Source organism: Colobus angolensis, unplaced genomic scaffold, assembly GCF_000951035.1.
Source record: "Colobus angolensis palliatus isolate OR3802 unplaced genomic scaffold, Cang.pa_1.0 Scaffold103, whole genome shotgun sequence".
Classification (NCBI taxonomy): domain Eukaryota; kingdom Metazoa; phylum Chordata; class Mammalia; order Primates; family Cercopithecidae; genus Colobus; species Colobus angolensis.
Window position 1 is genome coordinate 2,534,317 of NW_012111253.1, and position 24,983 is coordinate 2,559,299.

The following is a 24,983-nucleotide window of genomic DNA, read 5'->3' on the forward strand; positions in this document are numbered from 1 at the left end:
GCAAAAAGTATTTGCCAAAACCCTACTATGGGTTATTTTTGCAAAACACACAAATTCTTCCTGTCCTCCACCCTATCTTTCCTCATTTGCTGTCTCTGGTGGGTCATAGTAAAGCTAGTTCAGCTGGCTTTGGAAGTCTTGAAATATAGGAAACCACAACAGTTCTCCTTTTGTGATATTTATATTGCATTATAAGAACAATCCTACAGATCAGCAAAAACAGTTGCTGCAAAATTTCCTTTACTAGACTAGAGATGACTGAACCAGACAAGTATTTTTCTTAAACATACTTTTAAGGAAAACTTGTTTTCCTTTGAAGAAAATAGATAATTGTTTTCTTCTCATATAAATAAATATGAGAGACGAGATGTTATCCAAAAGTATTCCAATGAGAATGCTATCCACTTATTTAGTTACATCTCATTTGTGCCTGTGATAGCAAAATTGTAATATGGTAAAAATTGTTTCCACAACACAAAATTGCAACATGGTAAACAATTTTCAACATAATTTTAATTTTCTGTTTTCAAAATGAAGCTTTGCAACTCCTTATTTCAGAGCAGAAGGGAAGTTGGTTATAGTTTTTATCACGTAAGATGCATTTAATTCACAAGTTCTGGAAACGTTTGACATTTTTTAAAAAAGAATTTTTCACTCTTCCACAACTCCCTGTTCAAGAAAAGCCCAGCAGTATCAGTTAACGTTAGGAAGCTGCTATTTTATTTCTATTGATTTTTCTTTCCTTTGATGTCGCTTGGTTTGTCTTTAGTTATACATATAAGGTTCTTCTAGAAGTCTTAAGAATCATGAAAGAAACAGTATATTACTTTCTGTCTTGCTGTTCACTGTGTTCTACTTTTTAAAAAATTATCCACTCAATAGTTGATGGACATTTGGATTGTTTCCTGTTTTTTGCTATTATGAATAAAGCTGTTATAAACATGTGTGTACGTAGACAAATGAGGATGGCAATGGGTGGGTAGAATAGATGGTGTACTCCCCAGATAGGGAGAAATGTAGAAATAACACATGGAATCAGGCAGATTCAAGGTGTGATTGAATCACACCTTGTGTGATTCAAGACAAAGATAGACCAACTTAGTCCTGGTTTGGGGAATGTTGCGACATAACTAGCCAATGGGATCTCATTCTTCTTGCCAGCTATTAGGTTGGTGCAAAAGTTATTGCGGCTTTAAGCCGCAATACTAAGGCCCTCTCTCATCCTCTGGGGAGATAGGAAGGTGAGCAGGAAACATCACTTTTTGTAAAATTTTTAGCACTTTTTTGACTTCTGAGAGGAAAAAAATCACAATAGGCTGATTTTTTATGTTGGATTCCCTGGTAAAGACTGAGAAATAACTGCATACAGAAGGTTTCTAAGGCATTCTGTAAGAGATAAACCTGGAAAGGAAGTAAGAAAGGCAGGAATGGGGAGAGAGAAAAACTGACCCTCTTTCTAGTTGCAGCTGTGATCTCAGATGATACTATAGGGAGTGCGGGAATTGAGATGGCCCCTTAGAGTTAACCTAAGTTAAGGAAAAGGCACTAGGCCTCAGTATCCCATAATCAGCCCATCTTTAGTAATGGGCTACAACTGAGGGCAATTCCCTGTGACAGACACATCTGCTGGAGGAACTGCTGTGTTGTCCCTAAAGCAAAGATCTAGGTGGGCCAATTTAGCTCAGTTTTTTATCCATATGGACACTAAAAAGGCAAGTATTTAGGAAAAATGTCATTTCCAGACATATGTTTTGTTCTATAGGTGGTCACTCACCCTTTCAAAACCATCGAGCTACAGATGAAGAAGAAGGGGTTCAAAATGGAAGTGGGACAATACATTTTTGTCAAGTGCCCCAAGGTGTCCAAGCTGGAGTGGCACCCTTTCACACTGACATCTGCCCCTGAGGAAGACTTCTTTAGTATCCATATCCGCATCGTTGGGGACTGGACAGAGGGGCTGTTCAATGCTTGTGGCTGTGATAAGCAGGAGTTTCAAGATGCGTGGAAACTACCTAAGTGAGTAAAAAGTACATATTACCAACATGTATGAGTTCAGGAAAAATGACATTAAATAGTTCCTCTTCCTCCATGTTTTACTAAGTCTCCAACAAAACACACAGGTTCTAAGAATATAGGTAGCTATTTCTGTGGTCGCCATTTTATATGTGTAGTGTGTTTATGCATATTTTCATAAATGTTACGTGAAATATGAAACCTTTGAATCAAATACTAGAAATAAATACTCCCAAATTCCTTTAAACATGTAAGGGTCAAGGCCAAGTTAGAGTAACTTTCCTAACAAATATAATAGTAGTGTATCAAAAATATTCTTAAATTTTCATTGGCATAATTTATTTGAGGTTAAATGCCACATATTAGGCCCTTTGCCTCCTTTTCCCTGCATGCCCAACATGCTATCAGCTACTTAGTAGATGCTAAAGAAAGGTTTGAGAGTTTGTTGAATAACTCAATGAATAGACAAATGAAAAGTGGAGACATTAAATCTACAAGATGTTTTGATGCGGCAAATTCTCACTTCAGTGTGCAGTGTGTGCAAGATTTTCAAGAGTGGGATGTCCTGGCAAGACACAGGGTATGTGTGGAGGGGGCATTGTTGTGTGTGAAGAGGGATGGGGAGATAAAAAAACAAACAAACAAACAAAAACTTGTTCTGAGTTACTAAATGTTTTTGGTTAGCCAAATATTTCTCTTCTTCCAAACCCAACCTGGCACTAAGTTCGGTTACTTGAAAGCTATTTCTTTTTTTTGTTTTGTTTTGTTTTTTGAAACGGAGTCTCGCTCTGTCGCCTGGGCTGGAGTGCAGTGGCCGGATCTCAGCTCACTGCAAGCTCCGCCTCCCAGGTTCATGCCATTCTCTTGCCTCAGCCTCCCGAGTAGCTGGGACTACAGGCGCCCGCCACCTCGCCCGGCTGGTTTTTGTATTTTTTTTTAGTAGAGACGGGATTTCACCATGTTAGCCAGGATGGTCTCGATCTCCTGACCTCGTGATCCGCCCGTCTCGGCCTCCCTAAGTGCTGGGATTACAGGCTTGAGCCACTGCGCCCGGCCACTTGAAAGCTATTTCATAGAAGGAAGCACCCAATAGATACATTATTCCAATGTGAATTAACATATTGCACATCCCCAATAATTATGGGTGTCCCATCTCACTCTGAAGATCAAGACATCTCTGTAACTATCTCCTCCCCATTTCCCTTCAGGATAGCGGTTGACGGGCCCTTTGGCACTGCCAGTGAAGATGTGTTCAGCTATGAGGTGGTGATGTTAGTGGGAGCTGGGATTGGGGTCACACCCTTCGCATCCATTCTCAAGTCAGTCTGGTACAAATATTGCAATAACGCCACCAATCTGAGGCTCAAAAAGGTAAGTCCTTTCATTTATCGGAGGACCTAGAGCAGTAACCATACTCTGCTGTGTGAGGCCTGAGAATGCTTTCAGGGCTAAGGTTGGCAGAGACCATGGGAAGTGAAGAAAAGCTTCCGGTGGTTCCAGAGAGACAGGCTTTTCTTCAAAGGAATGTTTGTTAAACCTAATGTGCTTCTAGATAAGTAGGCCTATTAGTGAAGGGAATATATTGTATTTGTATAGTGTTGCTGGAAATTCAGAAGAAAGAAAGTTGGGAAAGTATTCACAGCCCCAACTTAATAGCTACAATTTTTGTATATTCTCTTCTAATATTTCCATGTTTATATATTTTTAGAAAGTTGTAAATATTGGGTATGTATAATTTCATGTCCTGCTTTTAAAAAACATATTATAGAAAGTGATTTTCAATGTTTTCACAGGCTTTATAATGATGACTTTAAATGATCCCTTCATGTTCTATTGAGAGGATATTGAATAATTTTTCTTTCATCTTGTGTTGGATATTGAGATTGATTCAATTTCCAGCCGCCCTCCCCACCACCCAATACTTTTTTTGCAAAGGGAGAAGAGGAGACCTGAAACTCTACGTATGAATATCTCCTCAGGGTCAATTCACAGGGGATTTTTTGGTTAACTATAAATTTGGTTTTATTCTGTAATAAAGGGCATCCTAAATAAACCTCAGGCCATTCTAATAACTGTAAAGATAAACTCTAATAGGGACATTAAGCCTACCTTGACTTTTCATTCTCCCTGTACCTCTTTGCCATGTGGAGGAGATATGCATAGAACCTTATTTTTCCCCTAGGAACTCATGAATGTCTGGCAGTAGCAGGCAGGCAAGAATTTTTGTGGCAATCCCTGCTAGTCTAGATTCCATCAGGCTTTCTGAGAAGAGGTTCAAAGGAAGCCAGGGATTCTGGGAGAGTAAGAGCAGACTCAGAGAGAAACTTGGTGGGCTAATAGTTTTTTCTTAAGCCATGTAATTCTGAGGCCAGGTTACTTATTTACTGCCCTGCTAGAATGAAGGCCAGAGCAGGTTCCTGTAAACTACCCTGTGAAATGTCCAGAGCCTTCTGAAAATCTATGTTTCTAGGCATTTTGAGCATCAGGAAAAAGTTTGGGTGACAGAAAGTGGAATTCCACATGTTAATGCTGATAGGGCCTGCTAAATATAATCTGCTTCATGATCCACCCCATTTTCAGATCTACTTCTACTGGCTGTGCCGGGACACACATGCCTTTGAGTGGTTTGCAGACCTGCTGCAACTGCTGGAGAGCCAGATGCAGGAAAGGAACAATGCCGGCTTCCTCAGCTACAACATCTACCTCACTGGCTGGGATGAGTCTCAGGTAAGGACAAGACTCCAAGGCTCAGGTCCTTCCCATAGTGTACAGGGCTTACGAACTTCCCCTTGGTTATTGGTGTGTCTTGCGTACTATTTTTTCTAAGTACAGTTAGTGGATTTGGTGATCCGGTCCATTCACTCTCATTTGGTATCGCCACATTGTATTTAGACTGCTCAGATTAGAATCAGAGCCTGTGAGGGAAGAAAAGCCATCACTTTGACATTATTAGATCAATTTTCCCACCAGGCACTCTGAAACCAGGTGATTGAGATGATGCACAGGGTTATTTTGGGGAAAATTTAGCTTTCTCTTTCTCTCTCTCTCTCTCTTCCTCTGTCTCTCCCTCTTTCTCTCTCTGTGTGTGTGTGTGTGTGTGTGTATAAAACAGACAGTCCCCAACTTACAATGGTTCAACTTATGATTTTTCAACTTTGCAATGAAGTGAAAGCAATATGCATTCAGTAGAAGCCATACTTCAGTATTGTATTCAACAAATTACATGTGGTAATAAACCTTTTAGTACAAATAGGCTTCGTGTTAGATGATTTTGTGGAATTGTAGGCTAATATAAGTGTTCTGAGCACATTTAAGGTAGTCTAGACTAAACTATGATGTTTATTAAGTTAGATGTATTAAACCCATTTTAGACTTATGGTATTTTCACTTTAATGATGGTTTTATCAGGATATAACCCCATTGTAAGCTGAGGAGCATCTGTATATATAATGTACATAAGCATATAAAGGATTCTGTATATATATATTTTAATATGTATTTATATATGTATCACATATATATTTATATGTACATATGTATTTATAAAATCATTTAATTTATATGTTTTTGTATGTTTTATAATATACTCACTACATTTATAATTATATATATATATATTGCCAAGTATTATTCTTATGTATCTATTTACATAGATTGTCTAATTTTATCCTCTCACCAACACTATAAAGTAGCTCCTATTATTATCCACACTTTACAGATGAAGAAACTCAGACATATATATGCATGTATGTGTGTGTGTATGTGTGTGTGTGTGTACAATGAGAGTGCTCTTTCAAAAATGTTTGGAGACCACTATAATAAAGTAAGCCAATAGTTCTCCACAGGAACAGTTTTCCCCCCAAGACACACACCAGAGACAGTTGGCAATGTAAATATCCTACGATGAACAAGACAGCCCCCCACAACAAAGAATTATATAGTCCCAAATATCAACAGTGCTGAAATTGACAAACCCTGAAACAAGTTAATGATTCCTGGAGTGGTAACATCTTTGTAAATAAGCAAACATTAATGACTTGGCCTGGAAACAGATGCTGCCACCATGAGTGAGGCGCTAAGGCAAGAGTCTCCGCATATTTCTGTCCTGTGTCTCACCTGGTGTCTTAGTCCATTTGTGCTGCTATAACAAAATACCCGAGGCTGGATAATTTATAAAGAACAGAAATTCGTTTTCTCAAAGTTCTGGAGGCTGGCAAGTCCAAGATCAAGACACCAACAGGTTTGGTTGTCTAGCAAAGTCTGCATCTTCTGGGTGGGAGAAATACTGTGTTTTCACATAGTGGAAAGAAAAAGGGCAGGCTCATCAAATACTGCGTGACGACTCTTTTCCAAAGCCCTTAACTCATTCATAAGGGATGATCCTTTATGTCTTAATCATCTTTTTAAGGCTCCACTTCTTAATGCTATCACATTGGCAACATCTGAATTTTGGAGAGGATACATTCAAACTATAGCAACTGGGTATACATAGACATTGGCTCCACAACCCTGAGCATCTTCCATGTGCACCCTGTCACTGTGAAGACTGAATTCCCATTTGGGTTTTGACATATTGTTTATCACAGATTCTCCAAGTCTTAAAGGAATCTTGTACCAAATATAGATTAAGGAAACATAACCATAAGAATTGTTGCTCCAGAAAAAGTGGTTTCGAAATGCCACTTCTGCAATTTAAAAACAAAACAAAAATGCTTTGATAAAAATAAAACTCAGGAAAAAATCTGTATTATATAAATTGCTTTACTGCTTTGTTATTTAAAAAACAAAGCACAATTTTTTTTAAATCAGTAATTTATTTGTATTAAAAATTAATTATTTTGCTTTGCAAAATTGATCTCTATAGGATTATTAAATTGGAGTGCCCACCTTTCTTAATATCCTCTATGCCCACCATCCATCTAGTGAATTTCAAATCTGGTTTGCTTTTTAAAAATAAATTTAATTCACCACTTTTATGAAAAACACCTGTTGTTCAAACTGAAGCCTCCTAGAATGGTAGCAGAAAAACAGCATGTGACTATATACACATACGCACACACACGCGCACACACTAGCTTTAGGCTTGATTTGATGTCTTATTATGCTACCAAAGTATTGCTGCATTTTAGTGTAAAATTGTTACATCTCTTAGTAATTCTCCCAAAGGAGTGGAAGTATATTAGGGTGAAGAGAAAAAGTCAAACATAGAGCAGAGAGAAAAACAGTGAGACACTACTCATCCATCAATGCCTGACTCAAACACTGTGGCCCTAACCCTTACCCTGTTCTTCCACTCCACCTTCCTTCTTTGTTCTCATTAGGACGCTTGTGCCTCTTTCATGACACTCATCATACCCTGTTCGACATATGGGATTATTTATATTTATACTTCAAAGTCTCCCTTTCTAGATTGTAAATTGCTTGAGAGAAATCCAGTTTATTTATCGTTGTATACCTTTCAGCATCCAGCAGGGTGCCTTGGTTAGAATAGTTTGTGAAGGATGTAAATACATTGTATGTACTTTTACAGCATGTCTCTTTTTTTCTGAATTCATGTCCTTTCCTGTAGGCCAATCACTTTGCTGTGCACCATGATGAGGAGAAAGATGTGATCACAGGCCTGAAACAAAAGACTTTGTATGGACGACCCAACTGGGATAATGAATTCAAGACAATTGCGAGTCAACACCCTAAGTAAGAGTCTGTCACCAAGATGTTTTTGAAGCTTGCATCTGCCTAAAGCAGCAGCCCCCATACATAGCTAAACTTGTATATTTTAGAAACTCAAATATGTGTATTACTATATAAAGGTTGAATTCATGCCCAACAAAAGATTCCAGATATCTTCAACTTTAAGAAGGAATCTTTAAATTATACCAAATTACCTGAAGAGTTATTAAAAACAAAGATTTCCAGGTCCCCATCTCTGACTTTCTCAAACTGCCTGTCCCAAGTAGGGCCACAGCTTGGTTCTTTTCTTTAGTCTCCTAAATTTCATTAGTGTATCTGCTTCTTTTAAAGATTCAATATAATTTATACATATTGTTAAGGAGACACTGTCCCCACTTTTAGTTATAGCTTCTGGGTCTAAAATCTTAAGTTGACAGTTGTCTCAAGGTGCTTTCTGCTCTCACTAAAACTTTAATCATTATAAAACCTTGAGGGGGATCCCTTATCTTGCTAGAACACCTGAGAAACTCAAGAGATCACCATACATGTACCCTTTAGACTATTGCTTTTGGCACTGTAAGGAGCATACAAAGTACCTGGGGATCTCTTTAAAATGCAGATACCGATTTAGAAGATTTGGGGTAGGGCCAGGTAATCTGCATTTTTAAAAAAGCTGACGCCAAGGCTACTGATCGGTAACCACACTTTGAACAGGGCTTTAGACTCTAAAATTTAGAGAAATGAAGCCACACCGAGTGGCTGGCATAGTTGGCTTGTTCCTAATTTCAAGATGCCAGGGGGTACAGAGCCCTGAAGGAAAGTAGCCCACAGACTCATGAATTCACCACCATTTTCTCTGTGATAGAAGTTCCAAAAACCTTGGTTGGATTTTATTTTTGCCAGGGAAGTCAACTACCTTTTGAACTATCCAGATGCTCACACAAACAGGCTGAACCACACTCCCTCTGAGCAATACGATCCCTTTGTTATTTGTGGAAAAGACAAAGGAGCAGAGGGGACTTTGCCCTGGGACCTCAAATTAATGGGAAATTCACCTACCTGCTTTGTAGACATCTCATCCCAAAGCTTGAAATTGTCTTTTTTCTTCTTTCCCAAAAGTACCAGAATAGGAGTTTTCCTCTGTGGACCTGAAGCCTTGGCTAAAACCCTCAGTAAACAGAGCATCTCCAACTCTGAGTCTGGCCCTCGGGGAGTGCATTTCATTTTCAACAAGGAAAACTTCTAACTCATCTCTTCCATGAGGAAATAAATGTGGGTTGTGCTGCCAAATGCTCAAATAATGCTAATTGATCATATAAATACTCCTTGCTTAAAAATGGACAAAAAGAAACTATAATGTAATGGTTTTCCCTTAAAGAAATGTCAAAGATTGTTTGATAGTGATAAGTTACATTTATATGGAGCTCTACGATTTTAAGAGCACTTTTACAAACATGTAATTTTTTTCCTCTCAGTAATGTCAGTGGAAGGTAGGGCAAAGATTCTTGAACTCAATTTTAGAATCAAAAGGGAAAGGATCAAAAGGTTCAGTAACTTCCCTAAGATTATGAAGCTGTGACCAGATCTAGCCTATCTTACTCCAGGTTTGATACTCTTTCCACAATACTGAGCTGCCTCAGAATCCTCAAAATCAGTTTTTATGTTCCCCCAAAGAAGAAGGAAACCAAGGAGTAGCTACATATTTATATTTTGTGCCATTTTTGCCATCATTATTATCATATTGAAGGAAACTTTCCAGATCATTAGGACATAATATATGTTGAGAGTGTCTCAACACTTAGTAGTGACAGTATTGACATCTGAGCATACTCCAGTTTACTAATACAGCAGGGTAACTGGGCCAGATGCTCTTTCTACAAAATAATATTGGATTGATTGGAGTTAATGTAGTACTCATCATTTACCACGGTGCTTGGCAGAGAGTGGATACTCAAGTAAGATTTGTTAAATGAATGAATGAATGAACTTAGAACGACACAATGCCAACATAGAATTAATTTAAAGCCTTAAACAAAATTTATCTAAAGCAATGACTTCTATTACTCTTATAGACCAAAGGAATCTGATTCTCCCTAGGGTCAAGAACAGGCTAAAGATACTAACCAATAGGATGGCCTGGAGGGTTCTGCACTTTCTTATTTGAAGCATGAGAAAAGAGGGTTGGAAGTGAAGAATTAACCTCCTGCCATGACTCTGGTTCATCTAGTCCTGCTCCTTGTGCTATAAAATAAATGTAAACTGATTTCCTGCCCAAAATGGTCTACTCCAGCTAGCCCTTATGAATACTGAACTTAAGAATTGTGACAAATATGTATCTGATATGGTCATTTGTTTTAAATAGCACCCACCCCTTGTTTTCCATAAATACACACACGAAATGGATCGCATCTGTGTGACTAATGGTTTATTTGTATTATATCATCATGATCATCTTAAAATTAACAATCCAGAAACGAAAATCTCTATACAGAGATCAAATTCACACTCAATAGTATGTTATGAATATATGTTCAAGAGAGAGTCTCTAAATCACTGTTAGTGTGGCCAAGAGCAGGGTTTTTTTTTTTTTTTTCTTAGAACTGGTCCCATTTCTGGGAACTAAAACCAGTTTTATTTGCCCCACCCCTTGGAGCAACAACTATTTAGAACTCTTCAACTTTGGTAATGAGGAAGAAAGAGAAAGAGCTGGGGGAAGGGCAGGAGACTGATTTAGGAGGAAAAGGAAATAAGGAGAAAAGAGAATGGGAGAGTGAGAGAAAATAAAAAAGGCAAAAGGGAGAGACAGGGGAAGGGGGTCTCATATTGGTCATTCCCTGCCCCAGATTTCTTAAAATTTTATATGTATTGATGTAATTGAAGGAAGTATACACATATTCATGTTGTTTTGATTATCTAGGGTATTGAATATTTTTAAATCTGGTCACAAATTTTGATGCTGAGGAGGATTATTCAGGGGACTAGGATGAGCTAAATAAGAACTCAGTTGTTCTTTGTCATACTACTGTTCCTTTGGTCTCCCAGAATCCTCAGGGCACTGAGGGTAAGTCTGACAAATAAGGCCTGCTGTGTGAATATAGCCTTTGTGAAATGTACTGGGATGGTTTCTGCTTAGAGACACTTCGGTCTATCCTGTTCACACTGCACCTCAGGTATCAATTCATCTATTCAACAGATATTTATTTGTGTTATTACTATGACTCAGGCTCTTTTTATTGTTTCAATTCTTTACACCAAAGTATGAACTGGAGAGGGTACCTCAGTTATAAGGAGTCTGAGAATATTGGCCCTTTCTAACTTATGTGCATAATTAAAACCAGCTTCATTTGTTGCTCTGAGAATGTTTCTCCAAGGTTTTCTATCTTTGAAACCAACTAAGTTATGAAAGTGGAGAGATCTGCCCTGTGTTATCCAGTTATGAGATAAAAAATGAGTATAAGAGTGCTTGTCATTATAAGAGCTTCCTTCTTTATTCTTCTCTCAAGCCACCAGCTGCCAGCCAGCAGCAGCCAGCTGCCAGCCCAGCTGTTTTTTTTTTTTTTTTTTAGCACTTAGCATTTAGCATTTATTAACAGGTACTGTAAGAATAATGAAGCATTGTTTTTAATCTTGAGACTATGAAGGCTTTTCTTAGTTCTTCTGCTTTTGCAATTGTGTTTGTGAAATTTGAATACTTGCAGGCTTTGTATGTGAATAATTCTAGGGGGGGACCTGGGAGATAATTCCTACAGGGAATTCTCAAAACTACGCTCAACTATTAAAATAAACGAGATTTCTTTGTGTCTGTGTTACTGATCTTTGTATTAAAGGGTAAATTCAGCTAGTAACGATTTCTCTGCCCTGGTGGGGTTGAGACACTCTGTGTTTCTGCATATGACATGCCAAACACTTCATGGTTTATGGATTGGGAAGTGAAAGCTGAAGACTAAGTTCTGTGCTGAATACTGTTGATCCTCACAACACTGATGTAAGGGACAGGGAGGGCAACTTAATGCTATAGACAGAATTTCAGAAACCAAGAAGCCCCAGTGTGACATCTTTGTTCCATGTCTACTGAACTTTCATGTTCTAACTTCACAATTAAGTGCCATCAAGTTCAATTGTGGGCATATATGCTCATGCTTCAGTGATAGCCTTTGTTCTAAATGAGTCAACCAGTTACGATCTCCATTATTTAGAAAATGCATAGGGGTGTGGGCATGACGTGTTCCTGTGGGAGTCAACAGGTGCTGTCATGGAGGGAAAGGACATTACCTAAAATAAATGGCGATAACAGAAATAACCAACATTTGGTAAACACTTCCTACTATGCCAAACATTTTACATATACTTTATTTAATCCCTCAGTGACACTACAATGTAGCCGTTTTATCCCAATTTTGTTGATAAGAAAACAGTCCGAACGAAGATGAACAAGAAGGAAAAGTTCCCAAAACTATTGGGTGACTATGTCAACATTCAATCCACATCTTTCTGGGGACAAACTCCATGTCCTTTATACTAACAGATTACACTAGGTAATTTTATTTCTCTCTCTCTTTTTTTTCTTTTTTTGAGACAGAGTTTTGCTCTTGTTGCCCAGGCTGGAGTGCAATGGCACAATCTCAGCTCACTGCAACCTCCGCCTCCCAGGTTCAAGTGATTTTCCGGCCTCAGCCTCCCCAGGCATGCGCCACCATGCCTGGTTAATTTCGTATTTTTAGTAGAGGCGGGGTTTCTCCACATTGGTCAGGCTGGTCTCGAACTCCCGACCTCAGGTGATCCGCCAGCCTCAGCCTCCCAAAGTGCTGGGATTACAGGCATAAGTCACCGCACCTGGCCAAAAAGGATATTTTCAAAAGCAATTATGCTGGGTACACATTATGCACCAAGAATAGCTGGGTAACAGTGGTAACATAAATCTCTAGTTTATACCATTTAAGTAACTTGGTGTCTTAGTTTAGAAACACTGGTTAATCTGATTCATGCTAATTTTTACTTTTAAATTATGATAAAATAGAACCTATCAAAAAATGAAATTATTTTGCTTGGAGAAAAGAAGGCTGTAGGGTGATTCAACAATATTTATTAAGTCTACTTTTTCATTTATGTTTATTTTATTTATAAACAATTTCTGTCTTTCAGAGAATGGCCAGCTATTGTCTATAGTGTGTGTATGTGTGTGTGTGTCTGTGTGTCTGTGTGTAATAAGATTGCGTGAGAAAGGAGCTAAATTTCTCAAAACAAAGTGTTAACAGAGGCTAGGAAATCTGACCACTAGAGATTTTTAAAATTTGGAAAAATGATCAACCAAGTGGCCTGAGATTCATTTAAACTTGTAGCTTTTATTACCTTGTTGTAGTGGTTGGGGAATGAGGTAGTCTAAATAATTGGATATTCTAGTTAATAGTTATTGCTAATAGATTCATAATTTTCAAGGAAGTGGGATGCTGTAAATTATAAGAAGAAACTAAATCCTGAAATACACTTCTTCTTGGATTTAAAAAATGCTAGGAAAGGTTGTACATGAGCAGAGGGCACTGTGAGCTTATTTTCTAGATTTTACTCTGAAGAACTAATGACACGAAGACTGTGCCTATCTGAGACTTTTGAAAATAGCCCAAAGTATCATATCCTGATACTTCATACTTCATAGAGGACTGCTCCAAAGACAGCAAACTTGATTTATGTAATAAATTAAGTTCAAAAGATCTTCATAAATCATAAAATTACATTCGATTATAAAAAAATCACCAAGTTTACCATTATGTTAGATCCCTCAATTGCTAAATATCACTTCCTCTTTTCAGTAATAATAAAATCACTAACCTACTTATGCTCATAGAAAACACTAAATATCACTTTTTCTGATCAGATGAGGGCAAGTCAGGGCATAAGGAATGAAAACACCTTTGTTATTTCCAAGAGATTTCAGGGCAATTCTTATAAATCTTTACGTTGATTGAAAAGAAAAAAAAATTATGCTACCTAAACATCTCCTGGGAATAGCAAATGTGCTTGCATTGGCTGAAAACCACAAGGGCACACTATTAACGTGGGAGTTATTCCAGACCAAGCTATTGGAGCTCAGCACAGCTGATTATCCTGTTTTCCAGGTGGGGGCTCTGCATCACTCGTGACTAAAATATCACACTCATACATCTGTGTTATCAACTTCCTGCTGCATTCCTTACCCAGTGCTTATTCTGTTGGGACAAACATGCCTATGGCTTTACCAAGATCGAAGGCAACAGCAAGCTTGACCATGTTCAACTCACAAAGAAAGTCAGATGCAGCACAGCCTTTAAGAATATGAGATTTTGCCCTTCCTTTATAGAAAATAATCAGAAAACTTTCCTTTCCTTTTGGTAAATACAAAAATGCATTTTGAGAAATTCGTTTCCTCTTTAAGATATTGTATATCAAATGGTGAGGGGATGGAAATTGCGGGAAATGTAAAACAAATGAATGGCAACCATATTAATAGAGAGAAAAAACAAAATAAAGAATATTATAATGAATAGTGTATTTTTTAATTGTTTTTCTAAAACAGTAATGCTTAAATTGATTGCAAATTGGCTCCTATTTCCTACTTCTCCCTGGATCCATATCCTCTGCAGTGTGACTTTGTAATTCCTTCCATCATGAGGAGTCCATTTGCTCATCCCTTGTATCTGGGATATTCTCGTAACATGACCTGACCAATAGAATGTGGCAAAAGTGACTTGTGAGTTCCAGAGTCTAGGTCTCAGGAAACCTGGCATGCTTCTCTTCTCTCTTTTGTTCCTCTACCTTTTCCATACAGAATGCTCAGACTAGCCTGCTCAAGGGTGCAACCTGTGGGGCAGAGCAGAGTCAGCCTGCTAGTCCCAGCCAAGACCCCAGATATGTGAGAGAGAGCCCAAGACTAACAAAACTGCCCAGGTCATCCACAGATGACTGCAGATACATGAGTAAGTTCAGCTCACGTCCTCCGAACCACTCAGATGTCCTGTAGATGTATGAGAAATATTAAATGATTGTTGTTTTAAGCCACTAACTTCAGAGTAGTTTGTTATATAACAAAACCGCTGATGCAAATGGCATCAAAAATTGTTGAAAGAGAGAGAGGGGATCAGGGTGAGAGCTGTAGGTGACTGTATCTGTGCTAATACCACATAGCCCTTTTTGGGGGATTGCCCTGAATAATACATTAGCTTTGCTATGAGTAAAATACTATATCCTCTGAATTGTCATGAATTATGTGGAGACATACGTGTTTTGGAAGTGTGAAAGTCCTTGGGCTCAGATAAAAGGTGTTACCATCTAGAAAGTACAGGTAGTTTATTTCAATTCTACTCCAATAACTAGCATGTCATTCCATTCGTGTAGAAATAAGCTACCTGACTATCTCACTATTTGAAATAGAAGTATGAACTGTGGGTAAGTGTGTGAGGACAATGTCTGGGCAACCAAATTGGAGCTCAAATCCACAAACAGTACATTAAACAGTGGCGCAGTCGGTCAGAAATTCACTCAGAGTTGTTGTGTACTTGCCATAACCAGCTTAGTCATCTTGGTCCCAAAGTCATAGTTGATGAGAAGTGTCAAGTTAAGAGAGAAGGACTTCTAGAGATAGGTACATACACAATGATAACAGGTGACATCTGAGAACCTAAGGAAGGGCAAAGAAAGAAACACTGCAAAGCAGATTCAAAAACACTTAAAAGCATAGCAGCTCGGGGCCCGTTAGTGTAAGAGAAAAGGAGCTCCATATGCCTCAGTAAAACCTAAGAGCATCACTGTACTGCATTTATTCATTCATTCACTTCACATGTTTATTCAACAAATGCTATGTATACTGAGATTTTTCTCTGGTCATTGTACTGGCTAGAACCTAAAGGAGTGAGACTATTAATTAGAGTTTACAATCTGGCAATGATATTGTTAGCAGTCCATTCACAAAAGGGTTAATTCAAGTTAAGCCAGCCTAAATGTTTATGCAAAATAGGATTTTTGCCTAAGTTTAAAGGGTATCAGAAAAGTGTAGCCATTGAGAATGACTCATTTCATGGTGTTCTCAGATGACTGAAGTATTATTAGTATGTTTCCATTTCTAGTGCAGGAACCTCCACGTTTTAGAGGAAAGGAGGAAAGAATTTGTGTAGACTGTGCCTAAAAAACATAGAAATTTGTTTACAATTTATTTAAAGATAAAAATAAAGAACTAGGTTGCTTTAAAAAAGGGAGGGAAGGAAAATCAAAACACATCTTATTTGAGGTGTTAAAACTTTTTAAAGAAAAATAATAAAACTTAGTAAAATAAAGTTGTATTCTTCTAAACATAATTTTTTAAATCTTCAGCTGAAAATGAAAAATACAGATTATACTAAGAAGCAACTGTTTTACATTCTGCTTTCTCAATAGTATTTAAAAACTCAGTTATTTTCAGAAATGAGGAAGTCTTGATCTGCTAGATGAAGGTTGGCTGCAGGTGGTGTTTATTGCTTTGAGATGGCAACGAACCATAAACCCTTCACTTGGTAAATATTAAACTGGCTGAATGAATCTAAAGCATGTCTGACATATAGGAAAAATACAGCCCTGATAAGCAGTCTTGAAACCCACAAGCTACATGGAAAACACAGGTTCAACTACATCATAAAAATTCAGACAATTCCAGTTCAGGATGATGAATTGATCCTAAGCAATTTTCTTTCTCTCTCTCTCTGTCTCTGAAGACTCTTAAATGGCATTTTAAAAATAATAATGGGGCCGGGCGCAGTGGCTCACACCTGTAATCCCAACACTTTGGGAGGCCGAGGTGGGGAGATCACGAGGTCAGGAGTTCAAGACCAGCCAGACCAACATGGTGAAACTCCGTCTCTACCAAAAATACAAAAAAGTAGACGGGCGTGGTGGCTCGTGCCTGTAATCCCAGCTACTCAGGAGGCTGGGGCAGGAGAATCACTTGAACCCGGAGGTAGAGGTTGCAGTGAGCTGAGATCGTGCCACTGCACTCCAGCCTGGGTGACAGAGTGAGACTCTGTCTCAAATAATAATAATAATAATAATAATAATAATTGTATATATATATAAAGTATACATATATAATAATATATATATTTACATTTATGATGATGATGATGATGATGGTTGCCGGGTGCAGTGGTTCACGCCGGCAATCCCAGCACTTTGGGAGGCTGAGGCAGACATATCACCTGAGGTCAGGAGTTCAAGACCTGCCTGCCCAATATGGTGAAATGTCGTCTCTACTAAAAATACAAAAATTAGTTGGGCATGGTAGTGGGCAAATGTAATCCCAGTTACTCAGGAGACTGAGGCAGGAATAATCGCTTGAACCCAGGAGGCGGAGGTTGCAGTGAACCGAGATCACACCACTGTACTCCAGTCTGGGTGACAGAGTGAGACTCGGTCTCAAAGAATAAAAATAAAATAAAAATAATAATGAGATAACCTGTGTGAAGAGAATAGAAGAGGACTATCAAGGAATAAAAATTTTTACCATGTTCCTAGAAGCTGGATAATTGATAGAGAAGTGGTAAATTATGAATTAAGTTGAAAGAAATCAAACTTAGAAGTATGTGAGGAAGGGACAAGGCTTAGGAAGATGCCTACCTACCCTGAAGAATTCCAGAGAAATTAGAGGCATGGAAATACCAGATACAAAGAAGGGGAAGAGTGAAACATGGAAACGAAGAGTCAAATCTGTCATCCAACTGACAGAAATTTCAGAAAGAGAGTATAGAAATAGCACATGAGAGAAAAGCGTCAGAAATTATAAGATACTTTATCTGAGCTAAATAATACAAATCATCATATGGACAGAGTCCACAGAGTAGCCAGCACATTGAAAATAATTTCTTATGTCTAGACATATTATTACAAAATTTTAGAACATCGAGGTTCAAGTAAATTTGCAACGGCCTCCAGAAATGAAATATTAAAGCAAAACAAAACAAATCAAAACACAGCTAACCCATAAAGTAGCAAGAATCAAATTTGTTTCAGCAACACTGGAAACTAGAAGTCTATGGACCAAAGCCCATGGACCAGGGACCACATCTGAGAGAAAAAGGATATGCCATCTGTTTATGTACATATGTCCATGGGAAGTTCCATAGAAATTCAAAGTTCTGCTGGAAATTATATTCAACCTAGAATTCTTCTTTTTTTTTAAGATGGAGTCTTGCCCTTTTGCCCAGGCTGGAGTGCAATTGTGCAATCTCAGCTCACTGCAACCTCCACTTCCCAGGTTCAAACGATTCTCCTGCCTCAGCCTCCCGAGTAGCTGTAATTACAGGTGCCCGTCATCATGCCTAGCTAATTTTTGTGTTTTTTCAGTAGAGATGGGTTTCACCATGTTGGTCAGGCTGGTCTCAAACTCCTGACCTCATGATCTGCCCACCTTGGCCTCCCAGAGTGCTGAGATTACAGGCGTGAGCCACTGCGCCCAGCCTCAACCTAGAATTCTATACTTGGCTAGCTTAGCCTAGGTGCTCTGCTAAAAAGCAAAGTTTGAGGCAGGGATTAAAACACTGATACTTTGCTTGGGAGGTATAACCCTAAGGTGATGAGCATGAGAAACCCAGTAAGTGAGGCAAGGGAGGATGTGAAGCATCACTGCACAGCCATCAATTCACAATGAGCCCCAAAGAACCATACTCAGCATGTGTGTGTGTTCAGTTCAAGGGTCTTTTCTGAAAGAGCTTCAAAAGCCTATTAGGAATGTGAGCTAATCCATTAAAGGAGCATGGTGCCATCTCTTGTTTTTTTTTTTGTTTTTTTTTTGTTTTTGTTTTTCTTTTTTTTTTGGAGACAGAGTTTTGCTCTGTCATCCAGGCTGGAGTGCAGTGGCGCAATCTTGGCTCACTGCAACCTCCACCTCCCGGGTTCAAGCTTGGCTGGTTTCAAACTCCTGACCTCAAGTGCTCCACCTGCCTTGGCCTCCCAAAGTGCTGGGATTATAAGAGTGAACCACCACACCCGGCTGCATGGCACCATCTCTAACAAATAGTACATCTAACAAATAACAGATAAAGGTTATGGAGAGTTGTGAGGTTCTATAAAGTCAAAATGACGAGGCAGGGCAAATGGATGTAACCTGTAATTTTTCCTGGTGAGCAAGTTAGAGCAAGCTTACATTCTGGGGGATGTTTAAAGCTTCTGCTTTACAACTTTGAGAAATTTCAACCCTTTGAATTCCTGAGGTAGCACCCTACAGTAGGAGCAACGCTACCACAGGGCGAGGCCAACTGACTTGGCCATCAACTTAATTAATAATTACTAACATGATTGGGCAGATTTGTCACTTGAAGTTGGTTAAAACAAAATGATATTTTAACGAGATGATATGCTGGATAATTTTTGATGCTTATGGAATAATACGACTGGTCTGCTCTGGAATTAGAACTTCTTAAAGCCAGGTACAGTGGCTCACGCCTGCAATCCCAACACGGGGAGGCTGAGGAGGGAGGATAGCTTGAGCCCAGGACTTTGAGACCAGCCTGGGCAACATAATGAAACTGAGACTCCATAAAATATATATATATTTACACAAAACTCAGCCACGAGTGGTGGCATGTGCCTGTGGTCCCAGTTACTTGGGATGCTGAGGTGGGAGAAGCCTGGGAGGTCGAGGCTGCAGTGAGCAGAGATCATGCCACTGCACTCCAGCCTGGGCGACAGAATGGCTCTGTCGGAAAAAAAAAAAAAAAAAGAACTTCTAGTAATAGAGGAGTCCACGCCCTTGGCTCTAGGAGAACCTTTGGGGCCTCATTGCCATGCGCCCTGCTGGAACGTGCTCTCAGATTTTAACAATTGGGCTAAGGGTCCGAGCAAAGCCTGGTTTGAAAGGGCTGCAGAAACATGATGCTTTGACTCTGGAGGCCTTATGGGGGGCCCAGAAGTCTCCCCAAAGCAAAAGGGACCCTTTTCCTTTCCCAGGACCAGTAGGCCAACCTCATTGGTCAGGGTCGAGGTTTTGGCTCCGTGGGCCATGGGTCGTTCGTCCCCATGGGTCCCTGTGCAGTGCTGCCCCTAGTACCCATGTCCCTCCCATCTCTGAATTTCCATGTTTGACGGGCTCAGAACTCAACAAAATACTGTGGGGAGACACAATGACATGCTGGCAGAGGACAGACAAGGTTTCGAGAGAGGACAGGTGCCCAAAGTGAGGGAGGCCTGTGAGCCTCATCTGCCGCCCCCAGGGCATCACGGACCCAGGTTGCAATGATTACATAATGTAGCAATAAATAAGCTCTAGTTGCTTTAAGCCATTGAGATTTTGGGGGTTGTTACTTCAGCAGAACCAGATGCTGACTAAGTAAAACAGAAATTGATACAGTGGGTAGGGCATACAGTAACAAAATCTAAAACGAGTGAGTTTGACAGAATGGTAGGTTGGTGGGTGGCAAAGAAACATATTGAAGGCTGAAAAGATGAAGATCCCTGTTAAACAGAAGCAAAGCATTTGTTATAAATGTTGCCGGTAGTCACTTGGGAAGAAAATCATGTGCCTATTGAATGTGTAGATTTGGAGGGAAAGGTGGAAAACATAATGGTGGTAGTCTGTTGTTTGCTGTTAACTGAGAATTGACTGGCTTGACAGTAGAAACGGTGGAAACTTCTCAGTATCAACTAAAGTTTATGGACTTTGCACATAATGCTGTGACAGGTTGGAAGAGCTTTGAGATTGCCCCCTTGACAGCAGGTATACTATCAAGAAAGGAAGAAGTAAAGCAAAAGGAGTAAACACAAGCCAAATCATGAAATCTCTTTTAAGCCACTAATTAAGGAGTTAAGTCTCTTTCTTGAAGCAGCAGGAAGCCTTCAAGGGTTTTTGAAAAAGGGATGACATGAGTGGCCTGGAAATGAATTTCTTATAAAAATTTAGAAGAAGCTAACATCTTGTAAACAATATATGTGCACAAATCAGATCATACATAATCTGAATTAAAATATTCAGAAACAACATAGCATACATAACATAAAGCAAAAATTAAAATTCCCTTTCACATAACACAAATTTCCTCTTATTTCCCCAGATTATCATATTGATACTTTGATGTGTGTCTTTCCAGAACTTTGATATACACCCAAACACACGCATGTGCATGTGTGTCCCATTCCCCCCCACCCCACACACACATACTCTTAAATGTAGAGTGTTGGTTTGTAACATGGATAGAGTCACACATATAGATGTAACTATATGACTATTTAACATGTATTCCAGTGTGTGGATGCACTATAATTTCTTTTGTTAAAATTTTACTTTAAGTTCTGGGAGACATGAGCAGAATGTGCAGGTTTGTTACATAGGTATACATGTGCCATGGTGATTTGCTGCACCTATCAACCCATCATCTAGGTTTTAAGCCCCGAATGCATTAGGTATTTGTCCTAATGCTCTCCCTCCCCTTGACAGGCCCCGGTTTGTAATGTTTCTCTCCCTATGTCCATGTGTTTTCATTGTTCGACTCCCACTTACGAGTGAGAACATGCAGTGTTTGGTTTTCTGTTCCTGTGTTAGTTTGCTGAGAATGATGGCTTCCAGGTTCATCCACGACCCTGCAAAGGACATGAACTCATCCTTTTTTATGGCTGCAGAGTATTCCATGGTGTATGTGTGCCACATTTTCTTTATCCAGTCTGTCACTGATGAGCATTTGGATTGGTTCCAAGTCTTTGCTATTGTAAACGGTGCTGCAATAAACATACATTGCACTAGAACTTCTTATTGATGAACAATTAGAATGTTTCCAATGTTGCATTAAATAACTGCACACATCTAGAGTAGTTGTAAAGCTGTCTCCAAACTCAGGTGTGCACGATGTATGACTCTATTTTTCTCTAACAAAGTGTAATTTCTCTTTTAAGCACCTTCTATCACGTAGCAGGTAAACTAATCCCAGTCTTTTTAGGATTATGGCCTACTGCCACTCATGGAATTTGAGTCATGGTTCCAGAATCTTACACAAGTCAAGAGGGTTGGTTGAGGCCCTTGGACATAGTGTCATCTGTTCTTTTTCCCTATCAGATCCAGGGTCTTTCAGCTACTTCTGTGACACATCTGGGCACGTGAAATTATTTCTATGAAGCTTCCCATGGTCATATCTATATGGCTTATGTTTACTCCTTTTGCTTTACTTCTTCACTTCTTGATAATATACCTACTGTCAAGGGGGCAATCTCAAAGCTCTTCCAACCTGTCACAGCATTATGTGCAAAGTCCATAAACTTTAGTTGATACTGAGAAGTTTCCACCGTTTCTACTGTCAAGCCAGTCAATTCTCAGTTAACAGCAAACAACAGACTACCACCATTATGTTTTCCACCTTTCCCTCCAAATCTACACATTCAATAGGCACATGATTTTCTTCCCAAGTGACTACCGGCAACATTTATAACAAATGCTTTGCTTCTGTTTAACAGGGATCTTCATCTTTTCAGCCTTCAATATGTTTCTTTGCCACCCACCAACCTACCATTCTGTCAAACTCACTCGTTTTAGATTTTGTTACTGTATGCCCTACCCACTGTATCAATTTCTGTTTTACTTAGTCAGCATCTGGTTCTGCTGAAGTAACAACCCCCAAAATCTCAATGGCTTAAAGCAACTAGAGCTTATTTATTGCTACATTATGTGATCATTGCGTGTTGACTGGGGCCAACATTTTTCTTTCTTATGGACCCATGCTAAGATGGGCTCTATCTTCTTACTTCTACAATGTGCCTGGAACTTTACATACTTCGTCTTGTTTAATCTTCACAACAACTATTATCTGTGCTTTCTAGGAGAGAAAACTGAGTCATAGAGATATTAAGCAATTTTCCCAATGTCATTCATCTAAGAAACAAATCAGTTAGGACTTGAATCTGGACAACATGTTTCCCCCCAAGCTTACCCTATACCTTCGTAGGATATTTGTGAAGAGTCATGGTAAATGAATGGTGATAATAAAATTCACTGGGATGGGAGGAAGGGGTAAGGGTTTTTCTCAAAAACTGATCTGGGAAGAGAATGATAATTTCAGACTTAAAATTTTAATTAGTGACAGTATATAAAAGCAAAATTATGTTATGATGTTAAATAAACACCTAAAAATTGGGTGAGAATAACATGTCTCTATTTTAGTAATTCCATTTACTCAACAAAATGCTTAAGGCATGATTCTTTAAGTTAGTGCAGTACAGTTTGCATGTCTAGGGCCACTGTGAGTCCTGGAGTGCCTGGGATTATCTGAGTAGATTGGACACGAAGGTTTAATGGCCGTGAAGTAGGCAGTATTGCTTGATGCCCTAGGATTTATATGGGAGAGCTGAGGTAGACGCTCAACCTCAGGCAGCATTCTAGGTGGAAAAGAACCACTATAAATGGAAAAAGCTGGAGTCCTCTCACAGACTTTGCTCCAGAAGCTGAACAGAGTGGTGAGAGGAGCCTTTTGAATGTAGCACTGAGTAGTGTGCCCCTTTGTCCCCTGATGCAGGATGAGAGTTCAGTTGTCTGTCATCTAATCGAGCTCCAGGAAACTGGGAACCGAGAACGGAATATAGAGGACCATCGTGTTTTGAGGTTATGTGGAATTGTCTCTAACACTTGAGGACCATTTCCCAATCCAGCAAGTATCTGACGTGGCAGAAAAGCACACCAATGTCAGTGAGACTGTGAGGCAGGTAGCGACAGCTACAGCCAGAAGGGATGCCATCCACCTCATTAGTGTAGGACACAGATGATAACTCTCTCCTCCTTGCAAAACTTTCTTCACCTGGCTTTCAGGACGGCACACACACTCTTCTAGTTTTCTTTTTTACTTCACTGCCTGTGCCCCAGTCTTTCCTGTCCCAGTGAATAGAAACTCCATTTGCTTAGGCCAAATATTTAGCCTACCCCTGACTCTTCTTTCTTACACTTACCACACACAATTCATTATTAAATGCTGTCAACTTTCCCTTCAAGCCATTTCCAGAATATGATCCCTTCTCCCACACTTCTTACTACAGCCACAGTGACCACGTCAATCTTCTGCTCAAAATTGTCAGAGCTGCATCATCTCACAGAGATGGTCCTACAAGATCAGATTCCTTGTCACCTATTTGATCTTATTTCCCATCATTCTCTCCATTTCTCACTGAGCTTAAGCTACACTGGCCACCTTGCTGCCCCTCAGACATACTGAGACTAGTGCCACCTTAAGATCTTTACATTTGTGCCCCCCCTCCAACTTCCTGGAATATGTGGCTTGCTCTCTCACCTCCTTCAGGTCACAGCTGAAATGCCATCTTTATTAGAGAAATATGCTCTGACAGTACCATCTAAAATATCAGCCCTGCCACCATCCCCTCCTTCAATAACTCCCAATATCCCTCTCCTGCATTATTTCTTACTATTACTTCTCTACAGCACTTATTATCATCTGAACATATTTGTTTATTGTCTGCCTTTTCACTAGAATGTAAGCTCTAGGACAGAAAAGTTTTATTTGTTTCCTGAGAGTCTGGGATTGTTTTGGCACACAGTGAATACAAAGTAAATATTTACTGCATGAATTACTGACTTAACCCCATGTTGCGTGTGGAAAGAGACCAGCAAAGGAGAATGAGTCTTGGGAAGTTAGGCAAAAGAGGCCTTGGAAGGGCCGCTGAGGAATCCAAATGGGACACAGCTGAAAGAACTTAAAAAAAAGCAGAAGGAATTGGAATTCTGGTGATTTCTCTGAAAAAGAGTTCCTACAAACCAGAGACTGCTGCTGTTTTTCAGGGGCCTGGGAAATGTGGTTCCAGTGTGATGAGTTTAAAATTTTGACATATTTTAAATAGTTTAGCAAAGGCATTCGTTTTATGGAAAAAGCTGGATATATGTGACTGTATATCTTGGGTAGGGGGTCAGAATGGGCAGAGAGCCATCATTTTGAATCTCAGGGAGAGCACAGACTTGGAGGCTTACCCTTCACAATACAATCAATGGCATCCTTCTACCCCCTGGTGGCCGCACAGCTAAACTGCGTGAAGAGATGAAGTCTTTGAAGATGAGAAAAAAACACAAGAATTTCAAGGTAATATCTTTCAAAGCCTATACCAACCATACATGTGTGTGCAATGTATGTGTGTGTGTGTGTTTTCGCATAAATATCTCCCAAGGTTTCTTTTTCATGAAACATGCCCGTGCTGCCTTACTGTGAGTTCAGCATCACAGGGGACCAGTTGAATGGAAGAAAGACATTCCTACCCTGACAGCTATGTTTTGCTGTAAAACACACCCCCCAGTCCAGACCACAAACAAGCTCCTTTCATAGCTATCT

General features: G+C 39.4%; 1 protein-coding gene across 3 annotated transcripts in view; it reads left to right on the forward strand.

Moving 5' to 3' along the window:
* LOC105511774 (cytochrome b-245 heavy chain) overlaps window positions 1-14,893 on the forward strand; it is a 38,143-nt gene extending 23,250 nt beyond the window's left edge. For 2 of the 3 annotated variants that reach the window (XM_011941969.1, XM_011941983.1), the window contains 5 exons: window positions 1,763-2,016; window positions 3,222-3,384; window positions 4,594-4,740; window positions 7,583-7,707; window positions 8,803-11,477. In XM_011941969.1, coding sequence (XP_011797359.1) covers window positions 1,763-2,016; window positions 3,222-3,384; window positions 4,594-4,740; window positions 7,583-7,707; window positions 8,803-8,929 — 816 coding nt within the window. In that variant the 3' untranslated portion in view covers window positions 8,930-11,477. Of the gene's footprint in view, window positions 1-1,762; window positions 2,017-3,221; window positions 3,385-4,593; window positions 4,741-7,582; window positions 7,708-8,802; window positions 11,478-14,233 lie in introns of those variants that run through there. The other variant, XM_011941976.1, reaches the window with a different exon arrangement.
* The last annotated feature ends 10,090 nt before the right edge of the window (window positions 14,894-24,983 follow it).